This window comes from Podarcis muralis, chromosome 14, assembly GCF_964188315.1.
Source record: "Podarcis muralis chromosome 14, rPodMur119.hap1.1, whole genome shotgun sequence".
In the NCBI taxonomy this organism is placed as follows: Eukaryota; Metazoa; Chordata; class Lepidosauria; order Squamata; family Lacertidae; genus Podarcis; species Podarcis muralis.
In genome coordinates, this window is record NC_135668.1 from 45,836,541 (window position 1) to 45,863,576 (window position 27,036).

Sequence of the window (27,036 nt, forward strand, 5' to 3'; positions counted from 1 at the left end):
ATTTGACGCCAGGTGTATCTCCATCTAATAGTGAACGCGGCTGGTGAGTGCCAACATAACTGTAGCCAAGTTGGAACAGGTCACCTGTGTGCTCAGAGGAAATTCGAGCTTTGCAGAAGTACCCCCCAACCCTTACATGTTACCCATAATAAAAATAAAATAAATTAATTAATTAATTATACCCCAGCCATCTGGCTGGGCTTCCCCAGCCACTCTGGGCGGCTTCCAACAAAATACTAAAATACAGTAATCCATCAAACATTAAAAGCTTCCCTAAACAGGGCTGCCTTCTAAAAGTCTGGTAATTGTTCTTCTCTGACATCTGGTGGGAGGGCGTTCCACAGGGCGGGTGCCACTACCAAGAAGGCCCTCTGCCTGGTTCCCTGTAACTTGGATTCTCGCAGTGAGGGAACCGCCAGAAGGACCTCAGTGTCCGAGTAGAATGATGGGGGTGGAGTAGTTTAAGAGTTTGGAGTATTTCTGCACCCCCCCCCCCAAAATACAGTATTGTCCAGTGAAGCCTGAAGATGCTCAGTGACCATAGAATGCTGAGCTCTCTTGGATGAGGGGGGGGGGGCTAGAAGAGTTCTGGAAGAGACGCAGGCTGGCTTTGTATTTATTTATTCCATAAAATATACCTCTTGATTGTTGGAGGGGGGACGGACCTCTAAACCAGGAACAGGAGTTCTTCAAACTGCAGCACATTGGTCTCTGTTTGCAGTATTACCACTACAGTATTTATTCTTGTCTTCCAGGAGCTCAGAGTAGCCTTCTGGGTTTTTATCCCTTAAACCCATCCTGTGATTGTGGTTAGACTGGTCCGTGAAACCTTGGAACCTGAGTAGGGATCTCTACCCAGCTCTCCTGGATGTGCATGGCTTTGGTTGATCATTTTGTGCTCCACTCTGCTCATGCGCTGAACGCACATGCGCCATTCTCTCTTGACGCATGGTCTGCAAGGCAGGGAGAACTCAAAGCGAAACACGGTGTGTCGTCTGCTGTAGAATTGATAACCCAGAATAGAACAAGAAGCACCTTCCTGGAGCTTTGATATTGTTGGAATGATCATCTGGAAGGCTAGCAAAAATCCACACTTGGTACCAAACAAATCAAGGATTTAGGAGAGGGCTGCTGGTTGATGCCCCAAACATACCATTAAAAAACAAACAAAACCCCAGCAAAACCCAAGTGATTTTGGATGTGTTTATGAAGGGTTTCCGGGTGGCGCTGTGGGTAAAAGCCTCAGCGCCTAGGGCTTGCCGATCGAAAGGTCGGTGGTTCGAATCCCCGTGGCGGGGTGCGCTCCCGTCGCTCGGTCCCAGCGCCTGCCAACCTAGCAGTTCGAAAGCACATCAAAGTGCAAATAGATAAATAGGGACTGCTTACCAGCGGGAAGGTAAACGGCGTTTCCGTGTGCTGCACTGGCTCGCCAGATGCAGCTTTGTCACGCTGGCCACGTGACCCAGAAGTGTCTCCGGACAGCGCTGGCCCCCGGCCTCTTGAGTGAGATGAGCACACAACCCTAGAGTCTGTCAAGACTGGCCTGTACGGGCAGGGGTACCTTTACCTTTACCTTTTATGAAGGGTTTCCATTAGGGGAATTGGAGGAAGGCCTCAGGGTGAAAGAAAAGGTAATGCAATGGAAGTGAAATAATTTAAAAGCACGCCCCTTGGAAAACAATTGTTTTGGCAAGATATTGAGGATAGGTGAGTGTGCTGCTTGCTTATCCACTAATAGGTCAAATGTCAACAATCGGCTTCTCTGCAATTCCTAAAGGTAAGAATGACACTGTGCAGAACAGCAGTTTTATCTTTTCGATTTTATTTACGGGTTTAGTTGGTCGACAAGAGTATGAGCGAGGACTGCTTGTTCTCTTTCCCCGCAACCGGTGTGGCGGCACATTCATTAGCACAGCGCAGGTTCTCCTACTGGCTATAGCGGCTGTTAGCTGCGTGTATTGGGAGGAATGTGTTTTGGCTACCCATGCCAGCCAAAAGAAATTAGAGAACCCTCCCCCCCATAAACAAAGCTACACCAGAATTTGTGCATCCTCTCTGTCTGGGCTGCACATTGCCAGTAATGAAGTGCTTAAACTAGTTTCCTTGCTGCATTGTTAAAAGCAGCCTGCAAGTTAGGAATCTGTTTGCAAACTAACATGCAAGCCCGTGCGAGTGAACTTTGCAAGATGCGTGGAGCAGCACCAAACACATAGTGGCCTTGAGGATTTAAGGACAGCTCTCTCTGGTCCCGTGCCCTGTTTTCACAGTGGCCAAAAAGATATCCCAATGAAAAATCCACGAATGGGGATCTGAGTTGCAGCTTCGCTCCCCTGGGACTTGGCAATTTCCAGCAGCTGCAGTTCGGAGGCAGACTCCCTTCAAAATGTAGAGGTAGAGCAATACAGCTTTAGCTTTGGTCCATTTGTCTAATACCGTATAAGAGCATCAGAATATAAGAAGAGGCTGCCATATCAGGCAGGAGCCTCGCCTAATCCAGCTTCCTGCTCTCGCAGTGGCTAAGCAGATGTTTCTGGGAAGCTCGCAAGCAAGACTCTTGGGTGCAACGGCCGTCTCTTCGCTTGCAGCTGGTATACAGAGCTTGCCTTCTCTTGCCTGTAGCACCTGAAAGCACATTAGGCAGAAAGATGGCTCCTAAGCTGTATGCATTCTCCTTGGCTAGGCGAGTGAGCGGTCCTGTTATCCTCGTACTTTACAGAACCCTTCCCTGCAAACTGGCATTTAGTTAATGTGCAATTCCTGGTTTTGGGGGGGATTTTTAGACCAGCTGGAATTCTCTTTCCTTGTCTCTCCGTTTTGGTTTGTCATCCTCCTGCTTGCTCTGACAAGTATTCGGAGAAGTGTCAGCTGAGTGTAAATCTCCTTGTGCTATTTATAGCTTTTCTTTGCCCTGTGTGTGTTTGTGCGGTGATGAAGAGGTATACAAGAGGAGGAGGGAACTGCGCTGCAGCCTTAGCAAAAGAGGCAACCCTGAAACTGTAGCCGCAGCAAACGTTGACAAGGCCTCCAAAACAGAAAGGCGGAATTTCCAGCAGAGCTTGTTGGGTTAGGAACAGGTCACCAAATGTGCATATTTTCATGCATGCTCCTGGCTTGAGGTGTTCCAGGAAGCTGGTGCGTCAGAAGGGTGGAGATTGCAATGCAACGTGAGGTTGCAACCCATCCTTTAATCTCGGAGGTGTTGCAATGGTGCCGCTGAGGAAATAAAAATGTTAACAAGGGCGCAGGCATTGAGGCGGTGGGTTTGAAGATGCTTTTCTGGTTGCTGTAAACTGCAGCCTGAAGATCTGTGGAGGGGGTGGGGTTGTTGTTCAACCTGCACCCTACAGCATGGGTAGGCAAACTAAAGCCCGGGGGCCGGATCCGGCCCAATCGCCTTCTAAATCTGGCCCATGGACGGTCCAGGAACCAGCGTATTTTTACAAGAGTAGAATGTGTCCTTTTATTTAAAATGCATCTCTTGGTTACTTGTGGGGCATAGGAATTCGTTCATTTTCTCACCCCTCCCAAATATAGCCCAGCCCCCCACAAGGTCTGAGGGACAGTGGACTGGCCCCCTGCTGAAAAAGTTTGCTCACCTCCCCTACAGGGAGATTATTCTAATGTAGGACCCCTCCAGATGTGTGGAGTCTTTTTGCAAGCATTTTCTGCAACTTTATGTAATGATAGTGCTTTGGTGGTGGATATATATTGCACTGATATATTGGAGCATCCAGTGCAGTATCATTCTGCTTTATTTTTTCTGTGATGCTTCCCCAGTGTTAATACATTATTGCCATCTGGAGGGACAGCCCTCAAAAAATAGTGGTATTAAAAAAATGCTGCATTTTGGTAGGAAGTTATGGGGAATGGATTAGTTGGAAACAAAGCAGTAGGTTCAATCCCCAAACATTGCAGGCACAAACAGTATTGAAAGAGGAATTGCGTATAACTGCCCTGGTTTCATCTTTTATCATTTTATTTATTATTTAAATTTATTTATTATTTAAATATAGCTTCCCACCCCCCCCCAAAACCCCCATGCGTCTTTTAGATTTTTTAAATACTGGTTTGAATGTATGTATGTGCTTGTTTTTTGCTTAAAATATTAAAATTTTGTAAGTTGCTTTGAGTTGCTGTGGCAAAAGATGCAACTAATAATTTTATTTTTTTTAAAAAATTGTTTTCATTTGGTTTTACAAATACAGAATTATAACAGTACAATACAAAATACGTATCCATGGGGTCCTGTTGTCATCCTTTTTATTTCGTATTCCATGTTACATGTCTCCCATTTTGTCCGTAATATTTGCCACGTTACAAGTGTTATTGCAATCCTGCTAGTGTTTTCATCTGTTTACAGCAGTCCTTTAGATAAAATGCAGATAATAAAATAAACGAATAATAATAATCTGGAACTAGACTCTGTAGCCTTGAAGAAGTAGGATTTGCTAGCGACATTGTACTAGCACCCCTGATTGTGGAGGAAAGGGGGCAAAGTTTGGACCCAAGAATCTGGCCACCTATGAGAGACCTCTCCACTGATAGCTGTGCCCGTCTACCGATGAGCAGAACTCCCTCCCTTGTGTGTCACACTCTCGGTAGAAGTTGTGGGCTGCAGTTTGTGGACACAGCGTTCCAGCTTCCTGATCCACCACAGCTTCCACTTTGGGGAGCGGGGAGCAAGTCTCTAGGCCTCAAGGATCCGAGGATGTGCTTGAAAGTGAATGGGGGCGATGGCTGCCGGGATCCCAGAATCCCAGGCAGGCATCTGAGTAAGAACTTCTGGGTGGCAGGACTTCAGAAGCTGGCGCTGCTTCTCATTTAACAGTTTGGGAAAGCAGAGGAGCAAAAATAGCAGACTGCTGCAGAAGTTCCTCAAGGAAAATAAGCCAATTGGCCTAATTTTATGCTGATTGTAGAATTTTGGGTTTCCTTCATCAGGGTTTTGGATTGCCTGACCTAGAAATACGCTTTCCCCCTTCTCTCATTAGCGTGGGGTCTCTCAGTGTTAGAAACTCGGATATATAAACTAGGCACCAAATGGCTCCTTTAAACCGGGGATTACAGTCGCCAAAACCGAATGTCTTAGATGCCGTTTGGGGGCCAGAGGGCTCAAAAGTTCTATTTTCCCCCATAACACTACTCTTTGGTTCCTGAATTTTGTTCTGATGGTGCAGATAAAATATCATGGGTTGAATTCTACAGGATTTGCTTGTGAAAACAGGCAAGATCCAAACGTCAGGTGACATTTTGGCACCAGGGCATCTTCACTTGGTTGGAAGTGGCGGATAATCGCCAGGTGCAAAATGCGCTTGGTAAATGTTGAACAATTCTCTCTTTTTGTCGCCTGTCTCAAATTTCTACCCCTTTGCCTCCTGCAGCATTCTAAATTCTGTAGAAGTCCCTACGAACAGAGTTCACTAATAAACTGTTACTAGATGGGCATTAAAAAATAAAAATAAATTGGCGTCTAGTCGGAGGGCAAGATTAAGGGTTTTTACCTGCTCGCTGGAATGCAGCAACGGGGAACATACACCCCCTCAGCTATGAAAAGATTTACAGCGCCTGACACTAGGCAGACCAGCCTTGTTGCAGTCACTCATTTTATGGGTGACGAAAGGACGGTTCACACAGTAATTCAGTCTGCGGCTGAGCCCTTGGCAGTTTTCTCTCCCCCCCCCCCCCCCACCTTAGCCAACCCCTCACTAACCTACATTTTAAAATCTTCCTGAATTTGGGAGGTGGGTAGTAACATGGCTGGGGAACTTTTCATGGTAGGGAGGAAGAGAAATCAGAATATTGGAAACCTTTTCATTTTCTAAAAGACATTATTAATAGCTGCAACACCAGTCAAACATCAGGCAGTTTTAGAGTTGCAATTAATTCGTGTGTGTGTGTATGGGTGCACCGCTTTTGGGATGTGTTAAAATTTACAAATGCTAATGTTTTCCCCCGGTGCCTTTGTTCCCTCCTTAAAACATCTGAAAACTCAAGAAAGTTTAGAGATAAAAACAGAAGAATACCCGGAAGTATTTCAAGGCATGGCCTATATAGTTTTCTTACCTTAAACAATGTAAGGAAACTACAGGCCATTCCTTGAAATACTTCCGGGTATTCTTATTTATTTATTTATTCGTAAAGAATATTCACTTGAGTTTTCATATGTCTTAAGAACACAATGCTATTTTGCATCAAATACTATACTACCAGGTATTTGGAGAAAATTGCTTTCCAGGTAAAGCTTTGCATTTTTATTTTTTTATAAATGTAACATTAAATGTTCTTAATGGGTTTCCCCTCACCATTCAAATATTTTAATTCATCAAATATTTTTATTCATATCTGTTTGCCTTTTGGGATCCAGGTTACACACTTGGTTTAGGACAAAGGAACATTTTCCGTGTTCCATTATTTTTTGCATGAAGCCACATCTCTTGGGGAGAAATTTGCACAATGTGGGGGGGGGGCATGTGGAGCCTCTGCCCCTCCCTACCAGGTTGCAGCTAGATCTCAGGGACAGGGTAGGTAAACGGGAAGACAGACGGGGCCTTTCCATGCTTCAGCTCTGCTTTTCAGGTCTTGTGGGCTGACTGCCTCTTCTCTCAAGATGAGAGATCCCAGGCTTCCTCTGAACTTTGGGGCTGGAGAATGGTCAGGAGCCGCAGGTTGTCAAAACAGACTCATCACACCAAGTAGCTGGTTCCAGGTTTTCCAGGTTTGGGGAGCAAGTGAGCCCCAGCTTTGAAAACGGTGACAGCTAGAACAGCCCCCCCCCCATGCATGCTCTGGCTGTCTGTTTGCAACGGGAAACAGGGTGCAGTGGTACCTTGGTTTATAAACAGTCCTGTTTAAGTACAATTTGGTTTACAAACTCCGCAAAACCAGAAACAGTTTGAGAACTTTACTTCGGTCTAAGAACGGAATCCAAACAGTGGAAGTGCACCGGCTGCGGGAGGCCTCATTAGGGAAAGGGCGCCTCGGTTTAAGAACAGTTTCAGTTTAAGAATGGACTTCCGGAACGGATTAAGTTTGTAAACCGAGGTACCACTCTCTCTCTCTGTCTGTCTGACTGTCTGTCTCTCTCTCTCTCTCTCTCTCTCTCCCAACTCTTTTTGGCCCCATCTTTGCTGAACATTTAAAGCACTATACAGTCGTTCCTTGAATCCCGAATGCCTTGGTACTCGGACGTTTTGGCTCCCAAACGCAGCAAACCCAGAAGTGACTGTTCCGGTTTGTGAACGTTCTTTGGAACCCGAATGTCCGACGGAGCTTCTGATGGGCTGCAAGAGTTTTCTGCAGCCAATTGGAAGCTGCGCTTTGGTTTCCAAACGTTTTGGAAGTTGAATGGACTTCCGGAACGGATTCCGTTCGACTTCCGAGGTACGACTGTAATAGCACAGTCGTGGCTTCCCCCGTTTGTTAAGTGAGGTGTTAGGAGAGGGAACCCCCCCCCCTTTAGTCTCCTCCCAGAGCTAGTTCCTGGAGCAGCTAAACTGTTGATCCCTCTTCCCAGGGAACTATGGGAATTTCTGTTCTGTGAGGAGAACGAGGGTCTCCTAAGAACCCTCAGTACCCTTAAGAAACTACAGCTCCCATAATTCTTGGGGTAAGCCTTGGTGGTTTAAAGTAGCATGAAACTGCTTCAGATGTTTAGTGCAGATGAGGCCAGAAGCAGAACTTGAATATTGGCCGTCCACTCCTCCCCCCTACCCAAAAAGCTCTGTCTTGAAAAGTGCATGGAGGCCATTTTGTGTTTCGGAACATTTTTTCTATGTAAACCTGTCCCGAGCAGTAGAGGCCCGTTGCAGTTAATGGCTCCTCTCAGTCCTTTCACACTAGCAGAAAATAGGAGGATACACCATTGCTGCCGCCTCCTTCATGAAGGCCGTAATGAATGGCCATTGTCCTGCTGCCTGCTGTTCCGGTCTGACATCACTGGCGCTCTTTTGCGATGGTGTTGGACAATTTCTCTCCCCCCAGTTAACCCTTCCCATGATCTCTTTGAGTTTTGCAAGCTCCATCCTACATCTTCACGACTCCAGGAGAACCGCAGATTTTCTCAGGGTGCTCTGCTGAGCCTGAGACTGTTCAGACTTGACTCTGAAACTGTGATTTTTTGCATGCTTGATTTTTTGCTGACAGATCTATAGTTTGTGAATGGCTGTTGAAGCTGTTTCCCCCCCCTTCCAAACCATGGTTCAGGCGGATCATGGTTTGGTGTTGCATGTGAACTGACAAACTGTGATGTTGCTTCGGCCTCAAGAGGCTTTGGTTTGGGGGTAGGATTCGGGGACTTTTGAGGAACAGGGAACAGAAACAATAGATGCTATGGTCTGCCTGAATATTGGGGGTACAATTTGTGGTTTGGAGCTTAGACTTTGGTTTGCAGTGCAGGAAGTTGTCTTCTACTAAGTGAGATGACTGATCCTTCTAACTGTTCTGCTGATTAGGAATGGCTTTCCATGCTTTCAGATGGGGAGTCTTCTCTTAACTGTGCCGGGAAGTGCTATGAAATTGGGACCTTCTACATCAGGGGTCAGCAAACTTTCTCAGCAGGGGGCCGGTCCACTGTCCCTCAGACCTTGTGGGGGCTGGGCTATATTTTGAAAAAATAATGATGAACAAATTCCTATGCCCCACAAATAACCCAGAGATGCATTTTAAATAAAAGCACACATTCTACTCCTGTAAAAACATGCTGATTCCTGGACCGTCCGTGGGCCGGATTTAGAAGGTGATTGGGCCGGATCTGGCCCCCGGGCCTTAGTTTGCCTACCCATGTTCTACATGCAAGGCAGATGTTCCACTTCTTGACTACATATTTTCCCTTTAGCTCACACCATCTGTGTTGAAGCTGCTGTTGCAATCTTGGAGCTGCAAGCCCCCCCTCTCTTTACCAGAATTATTACAAATCCTCCCTCCATTCTTTATGCAGCCTACTCCTGCAGAACTGACGTTGGGTGTGCATTTTGGAATGTGCCAGGCGAAAGCTTTCTAGCAGGGGGAGCCCAGGTGTTAATCAGACAGAGCATCAAGGGCCATCAACAGATCTTGCCAAGGCCCAGCAAGGACTGGGCATGTCTGTGTGCCTAATTTTGACCTTGCACAGGGCGCCATAGTACCAGAGTTGGCCACTGATCTGGCCATGAAGCTCACAGGGTGACTTTGGGGGAGCTGTAATAGTTTTTGTTTTTAATGTTTTTGTGGTTGTTTATATGCCACCCATCTGACTAGCTCGCCACTCTGGGCAGCTTCCAGCAAAATATTTTTTAAAAATACAATAAGACACCAAACATTAAAAACTTCCCTATACAGTGGAAGTATTGCATACGCTTCAGGTTACACACTCCGCTAACCCAGAAATAGTGCTTCAGGTTAAGAACTTTGCTTCAGGATAAGAACAGAAATCTTGCTCCGGCGGCGCGGTGGCAGCAGGAGGCCCCTTTAGCTAAAGTGGTGCTTCAGGTTAAGAACAGTTTCAGGTTAAGTACGGACCTCCTGAACGAATTAAGTACTTAACCCGAGGTACCACTGTACACTGGACGCAGGTGGCGGGGTGCACTCCTGTCGTTCGGTCCCAGCGCCTGCCAACCTAGCAGTTCGAAAGCACCTTCGGGTGCAAGTAGATAAATAGGGACCGCTTACTAGCGGGAAGGTAAACGGTGTTCCGTGTGCTGCGCTGGCCTGCCAGAGCAGCGATGTCACACTGGCCACGTGACCCGGAAGTGTCTGCGGACAGCACTGGCTCCCGGCCTATAGAGTGAGATGAGCGCACAACCCTAGAGTCTGGCAAGACTGGCCCATACGGGCAGGGGTACCTTTACCTTTACCTTTACCACTGTACAAGGGGAAGTCACTGCATCTCAGCCTAGCCTACTTCACAGGGTTGTTGTGGCGATTAATTGAGGAGGGAGGAAGAAACGAGCATGCTATCTTGACCTCTTTGCAAGAAATGAACAAGGAATAACTCAACACGCAGCAACACTGGTGCTGTTACGTGGAAATTCAGAAGAGCTCTCCTTAAGAACCCCACACTTCGTGCCCAAGCCGTTAAAGATCAAAGTTCCCCATGGAAAAGATGGGCATTTTGCACCGTCTCTCGAGTTGTCCTGAGGATAGCAACGATTGCTGCTAACGCCAGTCCTGGCCAGCTGGATCCAGCCTCGGAAACGTGGTGACCTGAACGATCATAACCCCCCGTGAGCGGTTGCTGCCGCCACCGCATTCTGAATGAAGAGCTTGAACGGATTCTGGAAAAAGGCGGCGTTGTCCCAAACTGGTTGCTTCATTTCCCCCCCCCCTCCAAATGCTTGGAGATGTAGTGACCTCTAGCGGTCAAGAAAGGCTTGTTCGCCCTTGGCTCCCCAAGGATAGGAACCCTGGGGAACTGAAATTCGGCACTGTGCTGTGCATCCCTCAGCCCAGAGCTGGTTCGTGCTGGTTAGGAGTTAAATGGCAAAATCCAGGCCTTGTACCAAATCAGATCGTTGGTTTATGTGGAAATCGTTCAATTTGGTTGTGTACGTTCTGATGTTTTGCTTCTGACTGCTTTTGCTTATGTTCATGGTTAGTACATGTGCTGTAAGGTGCCTTGAGCGTGGTTTTAACTTTGGAAAGGCGGCATACAAATTAAAAGATTGATGGATTGATCATTGGTCCATCTAGCAGAGAGGGATAGCTCAGTTGGTAGAGCCCAATAATAATAATAAATTTATTCTTTATTAAATTTGTATACTGCCCCATACCTGCAAGTCTCAGGGCGGTTACAACATAAAATCACAGTAGAAAAAAATACAAAATAAATAATAAAAACAAAAACAACTCAATATCTGTATCAGGCAAAGGCAAACTTGGCCCTCCAGATGTTTTGAGACTACAACTCCCATCATCCCTGACCACTGGTCCTGTTAGATAGGGATCATGGGAGTTGTAGTCCCAAAACATCTGGAGGGCCGAGTTCGCCTGATCTATATGCTGCCCACCTAACTGGGTTGCCCCAGACATCTGATGGGAGGGTATTCCACAGGGCAGGGGCCACTACCGAGAAGGCCGTCTGCCTGGTTCCCTGTAACCTCACTTCTTGCATGAGACTCCTAATTTCAGAGTTGTGGGTTCGAGGTCCACGTTGGGCAAAAGATTCCTGCCTTGCAGGGGGTTTAGAATTCTTTAGTACCTGGACAGCGGCTTGGCTAGAATTGGGCTCTTAGTTTGTTTTCTCTTTCTCCTTTCTCATAGATCCTAAAGGATCCTCGGAAAAGCGGAAAGTAGGTAAGGGATCACCTGAACCTTTGGAAACATTTCTTCGTCTCCACAGTGCTTTTTCTTCTCCCCACCCATGGACTGTCATGGACGGGTTAGAACCAGAGGAATGGTGGGAGGAACCACCTTTGGAATTCTTAAGAGAATAGAGTTCAGAGCCCAGGGATTGGTGGTGGGACAATGATAAGTAGAGGGAGAAGACTGGGAAGAGGTGGTGTTGAATGCTGGAGAAGGTAACAGGGCTTAGTGAGATGGGAGAGTCTGTGGCAGAGAGAAGGCCAGATTCAGAGGCAGAAGCTGAAGCCAGGAGAGGAGGGAGGCCATCTGAAAAAGGCTAAATTAAAGGATTCTAATTAAAGGGTTTTTAATACAAAGTTGAGACGTGGGTAGCGCTGTGGGTTAAACCACAGAGCCTAGGACTTGCTGATCAAAAGGTCACGGTTCGAATCCCCGCGACGGGGTGAGCTCCCGTTGCTCGGTCCCTGCTCCTGCCAACCTAGCAGTTTCAAAAGCACGTCAAGTGCAAGTAGATAAATAGGTACCGCTCCGGCGGGAAGGTAAACGGTGTTTCCGTGTGCTGCTCTGGTTCGCCCGAAGCGGCTTAGTCATGCTGGCCACATGACCCGGAAGCTGTATGCTGGCTCCCTCAGCCAATAAAGAGAGATGAGTGCCACAACCCCAGAGTCAGCCACGACTGGACCTAATGGTCAGGGGTCCCTTTACCTTTAATACAAAGTTGCAGGCTAAAGTATAGTGCCATAGGGGAAGTTTTCAACTGATTCCTTAAGGAGAAACACCCTGGTGGTTCTTTATGGAGATGTGTTCCATTGTTTTGGTGCCACTCTTGAAAAGACCTTGTCTTCCATATTTGCTTGAGAGGTCATCACCTTGGAATTGATGTTTAGGACCTGGTCCTATTCTGAACATGGTACATCAAGATTTAATTGATTACATTTTGGGTGTACATTTTTTAAAATTCCCTCTCCCTTCCAAAGAGCTCAAGTTACCCCCTCTCCCTTGAAACAACCCTGTGAGGCAGGTCAGATAGTGACTTTCCCATGGTCACCCAGTCCAGTGAACATTGTGTTGGAGTGTGAATTCGAACCTGAGTCTTCCCAACCTCATTTCAGCACTGCTATGCCTCTGCTGGTTCTTGCTTTATTAAAAATAACCTGGAGTAGCTCAGTTGGTAGAGCATACGACTCTTAATGTCAGGGTCGTGGGTTTGAGTCCCACGTTGGGCAGAAGATTCCTGCATTGCAGGGGTTGGGCTAGATGACCCTTGGGGTCCCTTCCAATTCTACAGTTCTATGGAAAAAGATGATGTGTGTGTCCTCTTTCTTTCCAGGGCCGAAGAAGAAACGGCCGCCCCTCTTGAGCATGCCATCAGCAAACAGGCAGTCATCTGTCCCACCAACGTAAGAACCGCTGCTTGCAAATTCCTAATATGCTGTCTGCTGTAATGCTTTTTATTATTATCTTTAATTATTGGTGTTCTGTAATGTGTTTTCAGAGGGACATGGGTGGCGCTGTGGGTTAAACCACAGAGCCTAGAACTTGCCGAACAGATGGTTGGCGGTTTGAATCCCCGCCATGGGGTGAGCTCCCGTTGCTCGGTCCCAGCTCCTGCCAACCTAGCAGTTTGAAAGCACGTCAAAGTGCAAGTAGATAAATAGGTCCTTCCTCCGGCAGGAAGGTAAACGGCGTTTCCGTGCACTGCTCTGGTTCGCCGAAAGCGGCTTAGTCATGCTGGCCACATGACCCGGAATTTGTACGCCGGCTCCCTCGGCCAGTAAAGCGAGATGAGCGCCGCAACCCCAGAGTCGTCCATGACTGGCCCTAATGGTCAGGGGTCCCTTTACCTTTAATGTGTTTTTAGTGTTGTACGCCGCCCTGGGATGTTTTTGATAAAGGGCGGTTTATAAATTGAATAAATAAATAAAAACAAATAAAGCTGGAGCTCTCCAGCTCATAGTTTGTCTACATAAGGAGAGAGGAGTCTGTGGCTCTGCTGGACTATATATCTCTCATAAAGCCCTGACCATTGTGCATGCTGGCTTGGGGCTGATGGGAGTTGGCGTCCAACATGACCTTTGTTAGGGGCACAGTTGCCCACTTCCACTTTAGATTCTCCTCCCCATTTATGTGCCCCTCGGTTTTGCTGGAGCCCTAGTGACTTTACTGAGTGTACCCGTTTGACACTCACCAGCAGCCAAATTGCAAAATTTCAGAAAATCAACACCAGGTGGTGGATACTGGATTGGACTTTTAAATAGAGCCTTTGTATTTCCTTGCAGACCTCCAAGAAACTTGGATTCCAGGACTTTCATTACTGTTGGTGAGAAGGTATGTTGATGCTGATATTTTTTTTTTCCTTGTTTGGCGCATGCACACTGATTAACAACAATTTTTCTCCCTGTTATGTTATCTGGATTATCAATAATTCTTCCTTGTTCATCTTTAAGTAATTGTTTCGGGTCCGGTTTTATATAGATTACAGCTCCTTCCTTTTTTGTTACACCTGAGGTTACAAAGTCCTTTCCCAAAGTCCTTTTGTTCTTCAATATTCTTCTACTTTTCCTCGCTATGTGTGTTTCTCAGAGGCAAATCACATCAAGGTTTAACTTCTTTAACAACAAATTTTGTTTGTGAGAGAGATAAAGGTTGCCAGCTGATGTTAGCAATACGAATATTGGCTCGATCCTAAGCTAAATGTATTATTTTGTCATTTTTTGTGTGCGTCTTTCTCTCTCTCGCCTGGTCAACAGAATTTCGAAGTAGAGGCCGACGACTTGGTGAGCATTTCAGAGTTGGGAAGAGGAGCTTACGGCGTAGTGGAGAAAGTGTATCATGCGCAGAGCGACACCACCATGGCTGTGAAGGTAAGAGCCGCAGTACTATATAAATATTTATTTGTTTGGTTTTTCAGATTAAAGTTTTACAATTACATAGCCAACATACATCATAAAAACAAGATTTCCAAAGAATCTCCTGGACGTCCCTCCTCCCCTTTGTGGGTCCTGTTGTTAGTCATTTCCTCCTGTATCTATTATAATACAGTGGTAACTTGGTTCTCAAACTTAATCCGTTCCAAAACCAAAGCATTCCAAAACCAAGGTGCACTTTCCTATAGAAAGTAATGCAAAATGGATTAATCCGTTCCAGACTTTAATACAACCAGGGGGGGAATAGTTTTCCCGAAGCCTTGACAGTATGGTTATTTCCTTTTTCCTTTCCCACTCTCTGCAGAGAATCCGAGCCACTGTGAACTCTCAGGAACAGAAGAGGCTAGTGATGGACTTGGACATTTCCATGAGGACTGTGGACTGCTTTTACACTGTCACGTTCTATGGAGCCCTTTTCAGAGAGGTAGGTGAGCAGCGGGGAGGCCAGAGCCTCTTCGTTTTTGCCGGCCACCTCAGACAGCGAGCACAACCTCTGAAGCGTTTGCTGAAAAGCAGGGGGGAGCCAACCTGGTGCCCCCCCAGATGTCTTATGTATTTATTTATTTATTTGAGGTATACAGCACAACAAATGTAACACTTAAGTAATAACATTGGTTAAACAAATAGCGTTCTCAATAAAGCGCATTTTTGAAAAATCAAGTTCCAAAGGCATGTCTCGAAATAAAGCAGGGATGACTCCTGCCACGCCCTTCCATTGGCAGGGAGTTCCACAGGGCAGGACCTGCTAAAGGTTCAGTCCTCTTGACGAAGGCCAACCAATTCATCTCTCTACCCCTTCTCCTCTCACTCCCTTCTTTTTCAGGGTGATGTGTGGATCTGCATGGAGCTAATGGACACGTCTCTGGATAAATTTTATAAGAGGGTCCTGGAAAAGAAGAAGACGATCCCCGAAGACATACTTGGGAAAATAACCGTGTCTGTGAGTGGCACCTTTCTCTGGGGAAGGTTGCTGTGGGACCCACCCTCCCATAGCAAGTGAGGCAGGGAGGGCAGTCTGCATGGTTGCTAAGCGCAGAATGTAGCAGCCAACACAGATGGAAAGACCCCAGCTTCTCTTTAAAATCAGGGTGGGGTCATGCAAAACCCTTTTTATTAATTGAACTTATATATCAAGGACTGTCTCCCCAAGCTGCTTATTTCAGGCTGGTGAAGTGGCTATCTCCCCCTCCTGCGCAACAAACTCCCTTCCCTACTTACCTCCCAGAACCAGAAGAGGCATGAAATGGGCAGAGGGGAGATACCCGCAGGCACAGTCTCTGATTATTTGGAGAAGAGGGGACTTAGGCAGCTGTGGGGAGATGGGGGACCTTCAGTCTCATGGGGGCAAGACTTATTGGAGATGAGTTGCTGTGCTCATTAGGCCTGCAGATTGTGTTTTTTGCTAATAGAGTTAACTCTAGCTTGCATAGCGTGATTTGTGAGTCGAGGGACCGCCACCCGCTTAGAGATAAATAAGACACAGGGACACATGAATTTAAGGTTAATGGGCTAAAGAAGGCCACAACTTTATTGGTTACAGCATGTGAGTGCTATTGGCTTTACGCTTTGGATCAAACAGTCTATACATGACTCCACCCCGCTCAGCAGGGAGTCACCCGAAGGTTAACAACCAGTGGGAGGAGCTTGTTGATGCAAATACAGTGGTACCTTGGGTTACATACGCTTCAGGTTACATATGCTTCAGGTTACAGACTCCTCTAATCCAGAAATAGGACCTTGGGTTAAGAACTTGGCTTCAGGATGAGAACAGAAATTGCACGGCGGCAGCAGGAGGCCCCATTAGCTAAAGTGGTGCTTCAGGTTAAGAACAGTTTCAGGTTAAGAATGGACCTCCGGAACGAATTAAGTGCTTTACCCAAGGTACCACTGTACAACTGAAGCTTCCCATGATGTCACCGGGGGTCGTGCCATGGCCCTAGCCACCAGCAGGGCATTGGACAGGATCCACAACTGCCGGATTCCTTTAAAGGAATACCCAACAAGGGGAGGGGTAGGTGATGGCCACACCTGCCCTCCAACACACGACACATATTCCAATGCCTAACCGCCAATACCCAAAAAGTTGTGACGGTTTGCTACGAGGTAAGTGAAAAATCAAGAGGCTGGTTCCAATTTGCCAGATGGATAAACATTCCTACCAGGCCCCCTGGGCAACCAACCTGAGTCCATAGCAAGGTCAGACACATAAATATGATCTAAAGGGCGGGTGGCCAGGTGATCTGATGACAAAGGGGCACAGAATGTGAAGATGGAGCTGCCGCGGCTGTTTGAATGCGGCTAAACCCTGCCCACAAGCCAGTCCTATTGGCTGGCCTACAGGCGTAGCGCGGCAGCCAGGTAAGCTGACGCAGGGGGGCTGAATACGCCCCCCTGCCGACAGGGGAACCAACTCCTGCTCACAACTCCTTCCCTCTGTTAGGAGGAGAGGCTTTACTGCTGGGTCGCTCCAGGCACGGCAGCTCACCTGGTTGGCCAAAGCTGGTCTGCAGCTAGAATTACACCTCTCTCTCTCTCTCTCTCTCTCTCTCTCTCTCTCTCTCTCTCTTTGTCTTTTTCCAGATTGTCCGAGCCCTGGAGCATTTGCATAGCAAGCTGTCTGTGATTCACAGAGGTAGGCATTGGAGTTTGTGCATTACGAGGGCTGAGCAGGGGGCGTAGAGCTCATAGGCAGAGCACCTCTTGGGATGTGGAAGATCCTAAGGCCAGCCTACAGCATCTCCTGTTGGAACGATCCTGGTTGCAGACAACATAGAGAAAGATTGCCTGCCCAGAACCCTGCCAAGCTGTTGCCAGTCAATATGTAGTACTGAGCTAGATAGAGGCAGAGAACAGTCTGAGCTGATAGAAGGTGGCTTCACCATTAATCATTCCAGAGCCGCTAAAGTTAGTTTCCATTCTGCCTGACTGGACATACCTTGTCATGTTTGCATCTGTATTTTGCATATAATAATAGTTTAATATTTATACCCCACCCGTCTGGCTGGGTTTCCCCAGCCACTCTGGGTGGCTCCCAACAGAATTAATGATAATAATAACAATAAAAAACGATAAAACACCAGACATTAAAAACTTACCTAAACAGGGCTGCCTTCAGATGTCTTCTAAAAGTCAAATAGTTGTTTATTTCCTTGACATCTGATGCGTTCCACAGGAAGGGCGCCACTACCGAGAAGGCCCTCTGCCTATTTCCCTGTAGCTTCATTTCTCGCAGTGAGGGAACTGCCAGAAGGCCCTCGGAGCTGGACCTCAGTTTTTCATTAAAAAAAAATTAACGGAGGAAAGTCTCCCTAGCCGATCCAGAGAAAGAAGCGTTAACTGCTCTCTTTGTGCATCTTCCTCTTAACAGACGTGAAGCCGTCCAATGTCCTTATCAATAAACAGGGACATGTCAAAATGTGTGACTTCGGGATCAGTGGATACTTGGTAGATTCTGTGGCGAAGACCCTGGATGCTGGTTGCAAACCTTATATGGCGGTGAGTTTTTGATCAGTTGTTTGGGGCACACCGCCCTTCTCTTGCGCCCCCCCCCTTCAATCACTCAGTTTTTTGTGATCACTGATCAGCCTTCAGGAAGAAACATGCACAATTATTTATTTGTTGGTTCGTTTGTTTCCTATATCCGAGGATCACTGGGTGGTGTACAATATAAAAACACAAAAATACATGACCTGGTAACAAATGTAAACAATAACCACTCCCCAGTATAAGAGGCTATAAAGGTAAAGGTAAAGGTACCCCTGCCCGTACGGGCCAGTCTTGCCAGACTCTAGGGTTGTGCGCCCATCTCACTCTATAGGCCGGGGGCCAGCGCTGTCCGGAGACACTTCCGGGTCACGTGGCCAGCGTGACATCGCTGCTCTGGCGAGCCAGAGCCGCACACGGAAACACCGTTTACCTTCCCGCTAGTAAGCGGTCCCTATTTATCTACTTGCACCCGGGGGTGCTTTCGAACTGCTAGGTTGGCAGGCGCTGGGACCGAGCAACGGGAGCGCACCCCGCCGCGGGGATTCGAACCGCCGACCTTTCGATCGGCAAGCCCTAGGCGCTGAGGCTTTTACCCACAGCGCCACCCGCGTCCCTATAAGAGGCTATAGATTGTTTAATTAGCCCAAAGGCCTGGGAGAAGAAGAATGCTTTTGTCTGGCGTTTAAATGCACGTTCCCTACATAGTCCTCCTGTGGCCCCAGAAGCGGATTGTGTTCGTATCCCGGGGCAAAGTTCGCAACCCAGGACACCTACTTCCGGGTTTGTGGAGTTCGTAACCCGAAGCAGTTGTAAGCAGGACTGTTCGTAACCCGAGGTAGCACTGTACTTAATGTGCAGTCTGTCTGCCCTGAAGATTTCTGCAGGTGCAAACAGTATATTTATATCTTACCCTACCTGCAAGGAACTTGGGGGAATGGTTCTTCGCCTCCCCTTTCTATCCTTAAAACAGCCGTGCAGGGTAGTTTGCGGCTGAGAGATGGAGTGTCCTGGCTCAAGGTGAGGTTTCGTGGCTAGGCAGGGACTTGAATCCAGCTTTCCGTAGCTCAACCACCAGACCGTGCCAACCCTATTCGATACCTTTCCTTTGCAGCCGGAGAGAATAAACCCTGAGCTGAACCAGCAGGGGTACAATGTGAAATCAGACGTCTGGAGCCTGGGCATCACCTTGGTAAGAAATCTACGCAGAAGTGTGTCTGTGTGTAAAGGGATCAGTAATCTTGTGGGTTTAAGAATTCAACAGTCAGGAAACACGTGAACACTGTTGAGGATCTATGAAATATATTGCATGAGATATTGTCACCTTGTTGTGGGGCTTGCCCCAATCTAGAATAGACATATGGAACTCCCTGCTACCAGATGCAGGGGTGTGTATTAGTGTAAAGGTAAAGGGACCCCTGACCATTAGGTCCATTAGGTCTGGGGTTGCGGTGCTCATCTCGCTTTAATGACCGAGGGAGCCGGCGTACAGCTTCCAGGTCATGTGGCCAGCATGGCGAAGCCACTTCTGGGAAACCAGAGCAGCGCACGGAATCGCCGTTTACCTTCCCGCCAGAGCGGTACCTATTTATCTACTTGCACTTTGACGTGCTTTTGAACTGCTAGGTTGGCAGGAGCAGGGATCGAGCAACACGAGCTCGCCCCGTTGTGGGGATTTGAACTGCCAACCTTCTGAGTGGCAAGTCCTAGGCTCTGTGGTTTAACCCACAGCGCCACCCGCGTCCCTGTGTATTGGTGTACTTAGATTTAAAAGAGGATTAAAAAAAATAAATCACAGGGAGAGTTTCATCAGTGGCTACTGGGCGTGATAGCTAAATAGAGTTTCTTTGTTCCAAGGCAGGATACCTCCAAATAAGAAATGTCAGGGATGTAGAACGATGAAACTGTTGCCTTCAGGCTTTCTGGTTGGCTACTGCAGCAAGCAGAAACACTGGACTCAGGTAGAAGTTCCATTTGACCAGGAAGGGCTCTCTGTTTATGTTCTGTTCTGCTCTCTCCCTCTCAGATTGAAATGGCCATTCTCCGATTCCCATACGAATCCTGGGGCACCCCTTTCCAGCAGCTGAAGCAAGTGGTGGAAGAGCCCTCGCCTCAGCTGCCTGCGGAGCACTTCTCACAGAACTTTGTGGACTTCACAGCCCAGTGGTAGGTGCCCTTCCCATCCAGGCCGCCATCTTGTCTCCCAGAATGCACTGCACTGGAGGTGATCCATTTCCCTGGAGCACAGTGCTTCAAAACACCCCCAGCTTTGCATTCAGAACGTCCCTGGCAGCCTCTCCAAGTTGGTTTTATCGAAGTAGGTTTTACCCTCGGGCATTTTAATCTGGTTTAGGACCCCGTTGGCTGTTGGTTTTAGGGACGTGTGCAATACAGCTTCTTCACCACCTGAGCTTTGCTGTTGGAGTGATTTGTAGGAACCTCATTTTTCCACCGTCTGTTATTAGCAGCTTGCAGTGAACTTCACCAGCATGTGAAATTCCTGGGATAAACATCTCTGGGTTCATGTGGGTGATGCATGGGCACACCTGTGCCTTGGAAGCGAGGGCATTTCTGCCAACTCTTACCAACCCCACTCCCAGCCCAGATTTACCTCTGTAGTCACATGGTAGCAATAAGTAAACAAACAACCCCTGTGTTGCACAATGTGACTCGGCAATATCAAAAACAACATGATGGCCAGAAACATTTACAGTATAGAAAACTTTATGGAATGATGCAAAACATCAAAATGATCAAACTGATGAAAAACTGAATGAAACAGTAGTTGCTGTCCGGAAACACTGTTCAGCAGAGTTCAGATTTGGACATTTGCTGATCATACAAAGCTTTATAAGCTTGATCTCTGCCGGGTAAAATCTGGCACCGTGACTTATTCAAGGACTTTTAGAGACTTCAGTTTGATAATTTTAATGTTCTGCGTTATTACGTAAAGTTTTCTATATTGTAATTGTTTCAGGCCATCGTGTTGCTTTTGGTATTACTGAGTCACACGGTAGCAAGCTGATACCCTTAAGTATGGCAAATCCAGAAATTTGCACTCTTGCAGCTCTGCAGAAGGCAAAAGCAGCGAAAGCAATTTTGTAGGAACAGGTGAGAGGAAATAGGGACTGTCCTTGATGAATTTGGGCAGCTGAAATGTATGCAAATTGAAATTATAATTGTAATTAAAAGGCAACATAAAAGCTGCCTACAACAAGAGCAGAATACTGGGACCTGCCCCCACCCCCATTTCCCCCCAAACCCCCCCATGTATGAGTAAAATATGATGCAAACTATTGTTTTTGTCCTTTTTCAAACATAAACCTTTGTTAATGTTATGCAGAGATAACATAGATTGGGAGGAATGAAAGCTTCACACAGCACTCAAGTTTCTTCTGGGTGTTGGTAGGATGCATTTAATCACCAAAACATATTACACATAACTATATATATCACAAAACTGTGTTTACATAAAACAACCTGATGAGTATTCAGGACTATATTAAAATGCCACACAAATAAAACCAATGGCTTCATTACTATGAAAAAGTTACATTTTATGTTTACTTCCTTCATAGCAACATAATACCTATCCAGCTTTCCTCTAAAGTTCTTAATGTTTTGTACAACTGACCTCTTAACTCTCACGAATTTCCTTTCCTTGTTTTTCGTTCTCTCAGTTTGAGGAAGAATCCTGCCGAACGATTGAGTTATGTGGAACTCATGGTGAGTGTCTCGTCTTCTTTCCTTCTCCAAATTTGGTTAAGGGTTATGTGGTGCCAGCAAGGAATTAATAGAATTGTAGAGTTGGAAGGGATCACGAGAGTCATGAATAATAATAATAATAATAATAATAATAATAATAATACTTTTATTTATACCCCACCATCCCTGGCCAGAGCCTGGTGCAGAGCAGCTAACAACAGTAGAATTACAGTAAAAACATAATGGGGGGGGACCAATTTAAAATACAGGTTAAAATGCAATTTAAAATGCCGCCTCATTTTAAAAGTAGCCCATAGATCAAAAACCATAAGGGGATGGAAACATAAGGGTCAGACTTGAGTCCAAACCAAAGGCCAGGCGGAACAGCTCTGTCTTGCAGGCCCTGCACAAAGATGTCAAGTCCCATAGGTCCCTAGTCTCTTGTGACAGAGCGTTCCACCAAGTCGGGGCCAGTACTGTAAAGGCCCTGGCCCTAGTTGAGACCAATCTAACCACCTTGCGACTTGGGACCTCCAAAATGTTGTCATTTGTGGGCCTTAAGGTCCTCCGCGGGGCATACCCCCTGCAATGCAGGAATCTTTTGACCAATGTGGGCCTCAAATCCATGATTCTGAGATTAAGAGTCTCATGCTCTACCTACTGAGCTATCCAGGAAATGACTGCCCTTCATTGGAGGATTTTAAACAGAGTTTGGACGGCCATCTTATCAGGGACTCTTTAGTTGTGATTCCTGCACTGCAGGGGGCTGGACCAGATACCCTTTGGGGGTGCCTTCCAAGGCCACGATTCTATGACCGCCTCTTCCTTTGCTCCTTGTGCAAGATGAGACCTCTTCTCCCTGTCCCAAACTGAAACCGTTCTCCTTCCCCAACAGGCCCACCCGTTCTTCACTATGCACGACACCCGCGAGACTGATATGGTCTCCTTCGTCACAGAAATCCTGGGAGAGGACTCCTAAAAGTCCCACGGAACCTCGCCATCGGAACAAAAGAACCAGCCCTGCCTTCTCCTGGCGGGGAGAGAAAACGGAATAAGGATTTTTATAGCACCAACTGTGGTTTGCACAAAAGAGAATGAATGTCTTCGCTGCTTCCTCCCCTCCCCACCCACCCCCCCAAAAATAATTTTTCTCTTTCCTCCCACCCCCTTTCTCGGCATCATGCTGGACTTAGAGAGCGATATTATTATTATTTTTTAACAAGAGGCCTCTATGAATGACACGTTTTTGACGTCTTCGGTCCCAACTGTAGCCACGCACAATCTGCTTAAGGGTTGAAGGGTGCTCAAGACAACTCTCCCTCGGGTGGGTTTTGAGAAAAGCACGTTGTGTTACTTTTAAAACCAGGCGCCTTGTTGAAATGCAGCTGTGTGTGTGTATACGTGTGTGTGTATGTTTGTGTGTCTATGAGCATGCGTACTTTTGCTTGGAGAGAGCTGAGCCCATCTGAAACTGCATACAAAATCACAGCAGCCACAGAAGTGTCACCTGTCGCAGGTTAACCAGCAGACCTGCGGGGCTGGTTGTTTTTTGGGTGGTGTCACTTCATCTTGCAAGCGGCAGATCACATTAAAATAAAATAAAAAAGCTCAGTAGATCACGAGGCTCTTGACCTCAGGGTCGTGGGTTTGAGCCTCACGTTGGGCAAAAGATCCCTGCATTGCAGGAGGTTGGACTAGATGCCTCTGGTGGTCCCTTCCAACTCTATGATCTGTTCTCTATGAACTGAACCCACACCCCAGTTACTCCCTGTATGTCGAAAACTAGCTCTTAGAGCAGAATGGAAGAGTTATTTAAATGTTCTCCACTGTGGAAGTCTGGGAAGGACTCACCCCTATAATTCTGTTTTTAACACGACTCTTAGTTTTGTTATCGCGCCCCCCCCCCCAAATTTACTCATTTAATTCTAACAGCCGTTTTTCTTAGGCCTAAACAGACATCTCCTTTAGTTTTCCACAGCTAAATGTAATATATTATCAGTTTCTTCTAAATGCTCTGTCCAGTCACAGTTGTGTGGCAAAATCAGTAGACACACACATACACAAACCCCTCTTTAAACACAAGCAGAGTCTCACCCTCTCCAAAGTTGCTCTGGAAGCAGTGATTGAGTTGAGCTGCCATCTCTCTGCTGACCTAAGACCACAAGTGCATCCTGTTGTCAGACTGCCATACCCATCGTCCCTCACCCGTTGGCCATGCTCTCTGCTGGGGTTGATGGGATTGCTAGTCGAGCAGCGTTTTGAACACCACGTGTTTCCCACTCCTGCTATAGAAAGAGTTCCAAGGACAGACAGGCAGTTCATAGCCATATTTAACGTAGTGGAGGGAAGAATCTAACGTCCAGATTTATCTAACAAATCCCCAGATCTTTCTTTCCTTTTTAATGGCAAGAGCAGTTGAACGTGTCTATATGTATTGGGGTGGGGCATGTTGACACTTTCTCTGCTGTCTCTCTCTCCCCCCCTCCCAAAGTTCACACACACAAACCAGCTTCAGTACCACCCAGCCAGTCGGCGATGATGGGAGTTGTAGTCTTAATAAGACTTTTTTTAAAATCCGCACTTTTTCATCTGCAACACATTGCAGGGTAGAAGCATCTGTGTTGATTTCCCCACCACAAGGACAACCAGACTTGCTTTTTCTGTCGTGCCAGCTAATGTCTGCGCATGGTGAAGTTGTGAGTCAGGTTGTCCAGTGTTGTGTGTGCTAAATGGCAGTCCCTATCTGGGATTTCTCAGGCAGTGCCCATTTCCATTCCTACCTGGAAATGCTGGGATCTGAACCTGGGACCTTCTGCATGCGAAAGCCAGGTGCTCCACCGCTGAGCTAGGAACCGCCTCCTTTTGCTCACCTGCCTCATCCTCTCGGAAAAGGTGCTTACCAACACAGTTGACACCTGTTGCTAAGTTGTACTCTAATGTCCTGCCCACGACCGACGAAAGGGAAGCATTTACCTGTGATATTATTATAGCCCCACTTGGTTTCTGTGGATTGCGTCTCTCTCCCCTCTCCTAAACACACGTGCAAGTCATATCCATTATTATCTTCCTTCTTTCTAATATATTTGTACATATAAATTATATTTTGAAAACGCAGCATTATGCCCAGGTGGGAATAGATGTGGCAAAACAACCAGCAATTTCACTTAGACCAACCAGCCTTAAGGGAGTGTTAGTGAAGCGTTGTGGTTCAAAGGGGGGAAAAACAAGCCACCTAATTTTTAACAGGTCCTTTTTAAGAAGCATCCCTGGATTCTTAAAAGCATGCCTTGGGTCTTCAAAAGTGGCCACCTCCTTTGGAGAAATTAGGTTTCCCTCCTTCCTAACCCCAACCCCAATAATGTTCCTAAAAGTTCTCTGCCTTAACTACTTTTCTAATTCTGTGGAATAAGGTCCAGGGTTCTGGAACCGTAGGAATGCAAGCAAGACCAGGCCGAAGTTCCATCATTGACCAGCTAGATCCCTCCGGGAAACCTGCAAGTGAGGAGCTAAGGGCCCTTGCCTCCTGTTAGGGCTGGTCCTGCCATTTGGCAGAGTGAAGTGTCTGCCTCAGGCTACATCTGCCGATTGGCTGGGAGCAGCTACAGAGTGGTACCTGCATGCCTCCTAAGCTAGCAAGCTGATTTTGGGGGCAGTTGAGGAAGCAGTTCCATCACTGGTGCTGGCCCCATTTGCTCTACACATTTGAAATAGCCCCCTCCTACTTTAAACAGTGCCAGAAACTGCTGAGAGCTGTTGGGAGAACCCCATTCAACTCGCAGAGTCCCTTGGGGAAGAGGGATTGGCTGCTAAAGAGCTCATGGGAACTGTAGCTTCTGCATGTGATGGGCGTGGAGTTACTTTGGCCTTCCAGTTGTTGCTGACCTACAACTCCTGGGATCAGTGGCCTCGCCGGGGCTGATGGGAATTGTATTTCAGCAAAGGTTCCCCACGTCTGGTATATGGAATGGGTGAGGAGAGGTGGCGCCACCTGCTTTCACGCTGGCAACACAATGCCCTCACTGGCTGTGTTGTCTTTCCACACCTGGGCTTCAGTAGCCATGCCGTCACTGAAAGTGGAGGTGGTATATTGCCATCATGGCTCCTGTTACTTTGCCCAGCCTCCCTTCTTGTAGTCACCAAAGCCAGCCGGCTATTGTGTTAGCAACCTCCTTAAATTAAATAGGTGTCGAATGATCAAGTTCGTTCTTTTGTCTGTCCCGAAAAACCCATGCCTTCACCATTTTTAATGTTGTTGTTTTTTTAATAAAAAGAGGATGAATCACTTTCTATTTTTCTCCTGAATTCCCCCTCCCTTCATCTCTTCCTAAGGCAAACTGCTGCACTTTTGTCATGGGTTAGCCCTGCAAGTGTCTTGTGGCAGGTTTTTTGAATTGCAGGTGTTGTATAATTTTTATCACTCGTCTTTATTTTTAATGTTGCTGTTGTACCTTTCCGGAAAATATCGCCCATCCTCCTCTTCCTTCAAAGCTTCCGTGATTTTTTTTTTTTTTTTAAACTGCATGGTTTTGGATTTTCAGCCTCTTTTATATTCCCCCCCACCCCACTTTTTCCAATAAAAACCTGGTTTGATAAAGCGAGAGTGACTCCATTTTGAACACCCAGTGAACGAAATGGCCGCTTCCCCACTAGAGGGAATTCAGGCCAAGGGGCTAAATGAAGCCCATGTGCCCCCTTTGTCCTGGCCACGCCCCCTCTGTCCTGGCCACGCCCATAACTGACCTTACCTCACACACTTGTTGAGTGGTTTTTGCCTGACTGGAATGTGTCCAAATAATGCCTCTCGCTTGCCTGGATGGTGAATGGTTGTGTGTGTGTGTGTGTGTGTGTGTGTAGAAATTAGCCTATTGTATGTAGGTAAAATTCACATTCAGCGTTTGCCTCTGGCCCTGCCCGCTCCCGGAATGTGGCCCACCAAAGGTTGCGCACTACGGAATGTGGCCCTCAGCCTGAAAATACTTTCATGTCCTTGTTACATGAGCTGGAACTACGTGGAGCCAGAGAGAACCTTCTGGGTTGATCTTAGTTTAGAGAGAACCACATGCCTCTCTCTAAACTACACTGCAGCTTGCTTGCTTTTTCTCCTCCGCTTCCCCTACCCCGCCTGGGTCCTTTCCAAAAAAAGGCCCGCCGGTGGGGATGGAAAATGGTTTTGTATCTAGGAAAGGACTGGATGCTTTTATGAATTGGAAGACTGTATATAACAACGAACTTGGTCATTGGTTTTCAATAAAATAAGCCACCCAACCCAGTTTCTTCTGTGATTTTTTTCCCTTAAAAACACTTTAAATAAAAGTAACAGCCAAGCTTTCCTTGATGATGCGTTCTTACTCTAAATAAGTGTTTCTTGAACTTGGGTCCCTCTCCAGCTGTTTTTGGACTACAACTTCCATCATTCCCGACCACAGTTCCTGCTAGCTAGGGATGATGGGAGTTGTAGTCCAAAAAACACTGGTCTAAAGCTGTTCGCCATCACAACTCTTAAATCTTGCATTAATTCCTAGCTGGGGGAAGAGAACTGCTTTCTTAAGGCATCCTTGATTTGACCCAAATTGTCCATTGCTATAATGTGTTGTCATTATTCTGTGATGAGTTGCATACCTAGATCGGAGCTGATTGCCGATTT

The 27,036-nt window shown here is 46.8% G+C and overlaps 1 protein-coding gene across 2 annotated transcripts in view; it reads left to right on the forward strand.

Moving 5' to 3' along the window:
* Window positions 1–26,657, forward strand: part of MAP2K3 (mitogen-activated protein kinase kinase 3) — a 73,436-nt gene extending 46,779 nt beyond the window's left edge. For both annotated transcript variants that reach the window (XM_028705602.2, XM_028705601.2), the window contains exons 2-13: window positions 11,236–11,268; window positions 12,608–12,677; window positions 13,557–13,605; window positions 14,028–14,141; window positions 14,509–14,628; window positions 15,028–15,144; window positions 16,785–16,836; window positions 17,572–17,699; window positions 18,802–18,879; window positions 19,714–19,853; window positions 21,368–21,413; window positions 22,288–26,657. In XM_028705602.2, coding sequence (XP_028561435.1) covers window positions 11,236–11,268; window positions 12,608–12,677; window positions 13,557–13,605; window positions 14,028–14,141; window positions 14,509–14,628; window positions 15,028–15,144; window positions 16,785–16,836; window positions 17,572–17,699; window positions 18,802–18,879; window positions 19,714–19,853; window positions 21,368–21,413; window positions 22,288–22,371 — 1,031 coding nt within the window. In that variant the 3' untranslated portion in view covers window positions 22,372–26,657. The remainder of the gene's footprint in view (window positions 1–11,235; window positions 11,269–12,607; window positions 12,678–13,556; window positions 13,606–14,027; window positions 14,142–14,508; window positions 14,629–15,027; window positions 15,145–16,784; window positions 16,837–17,571; window positions 17,700–18,801; window positions 18,880–19,713; window positions 19,854–21,367; window positions 21,414–22,287) is intronic.
* Window positions 26,658–27,036: the final 379 nt, after the last annotated feature.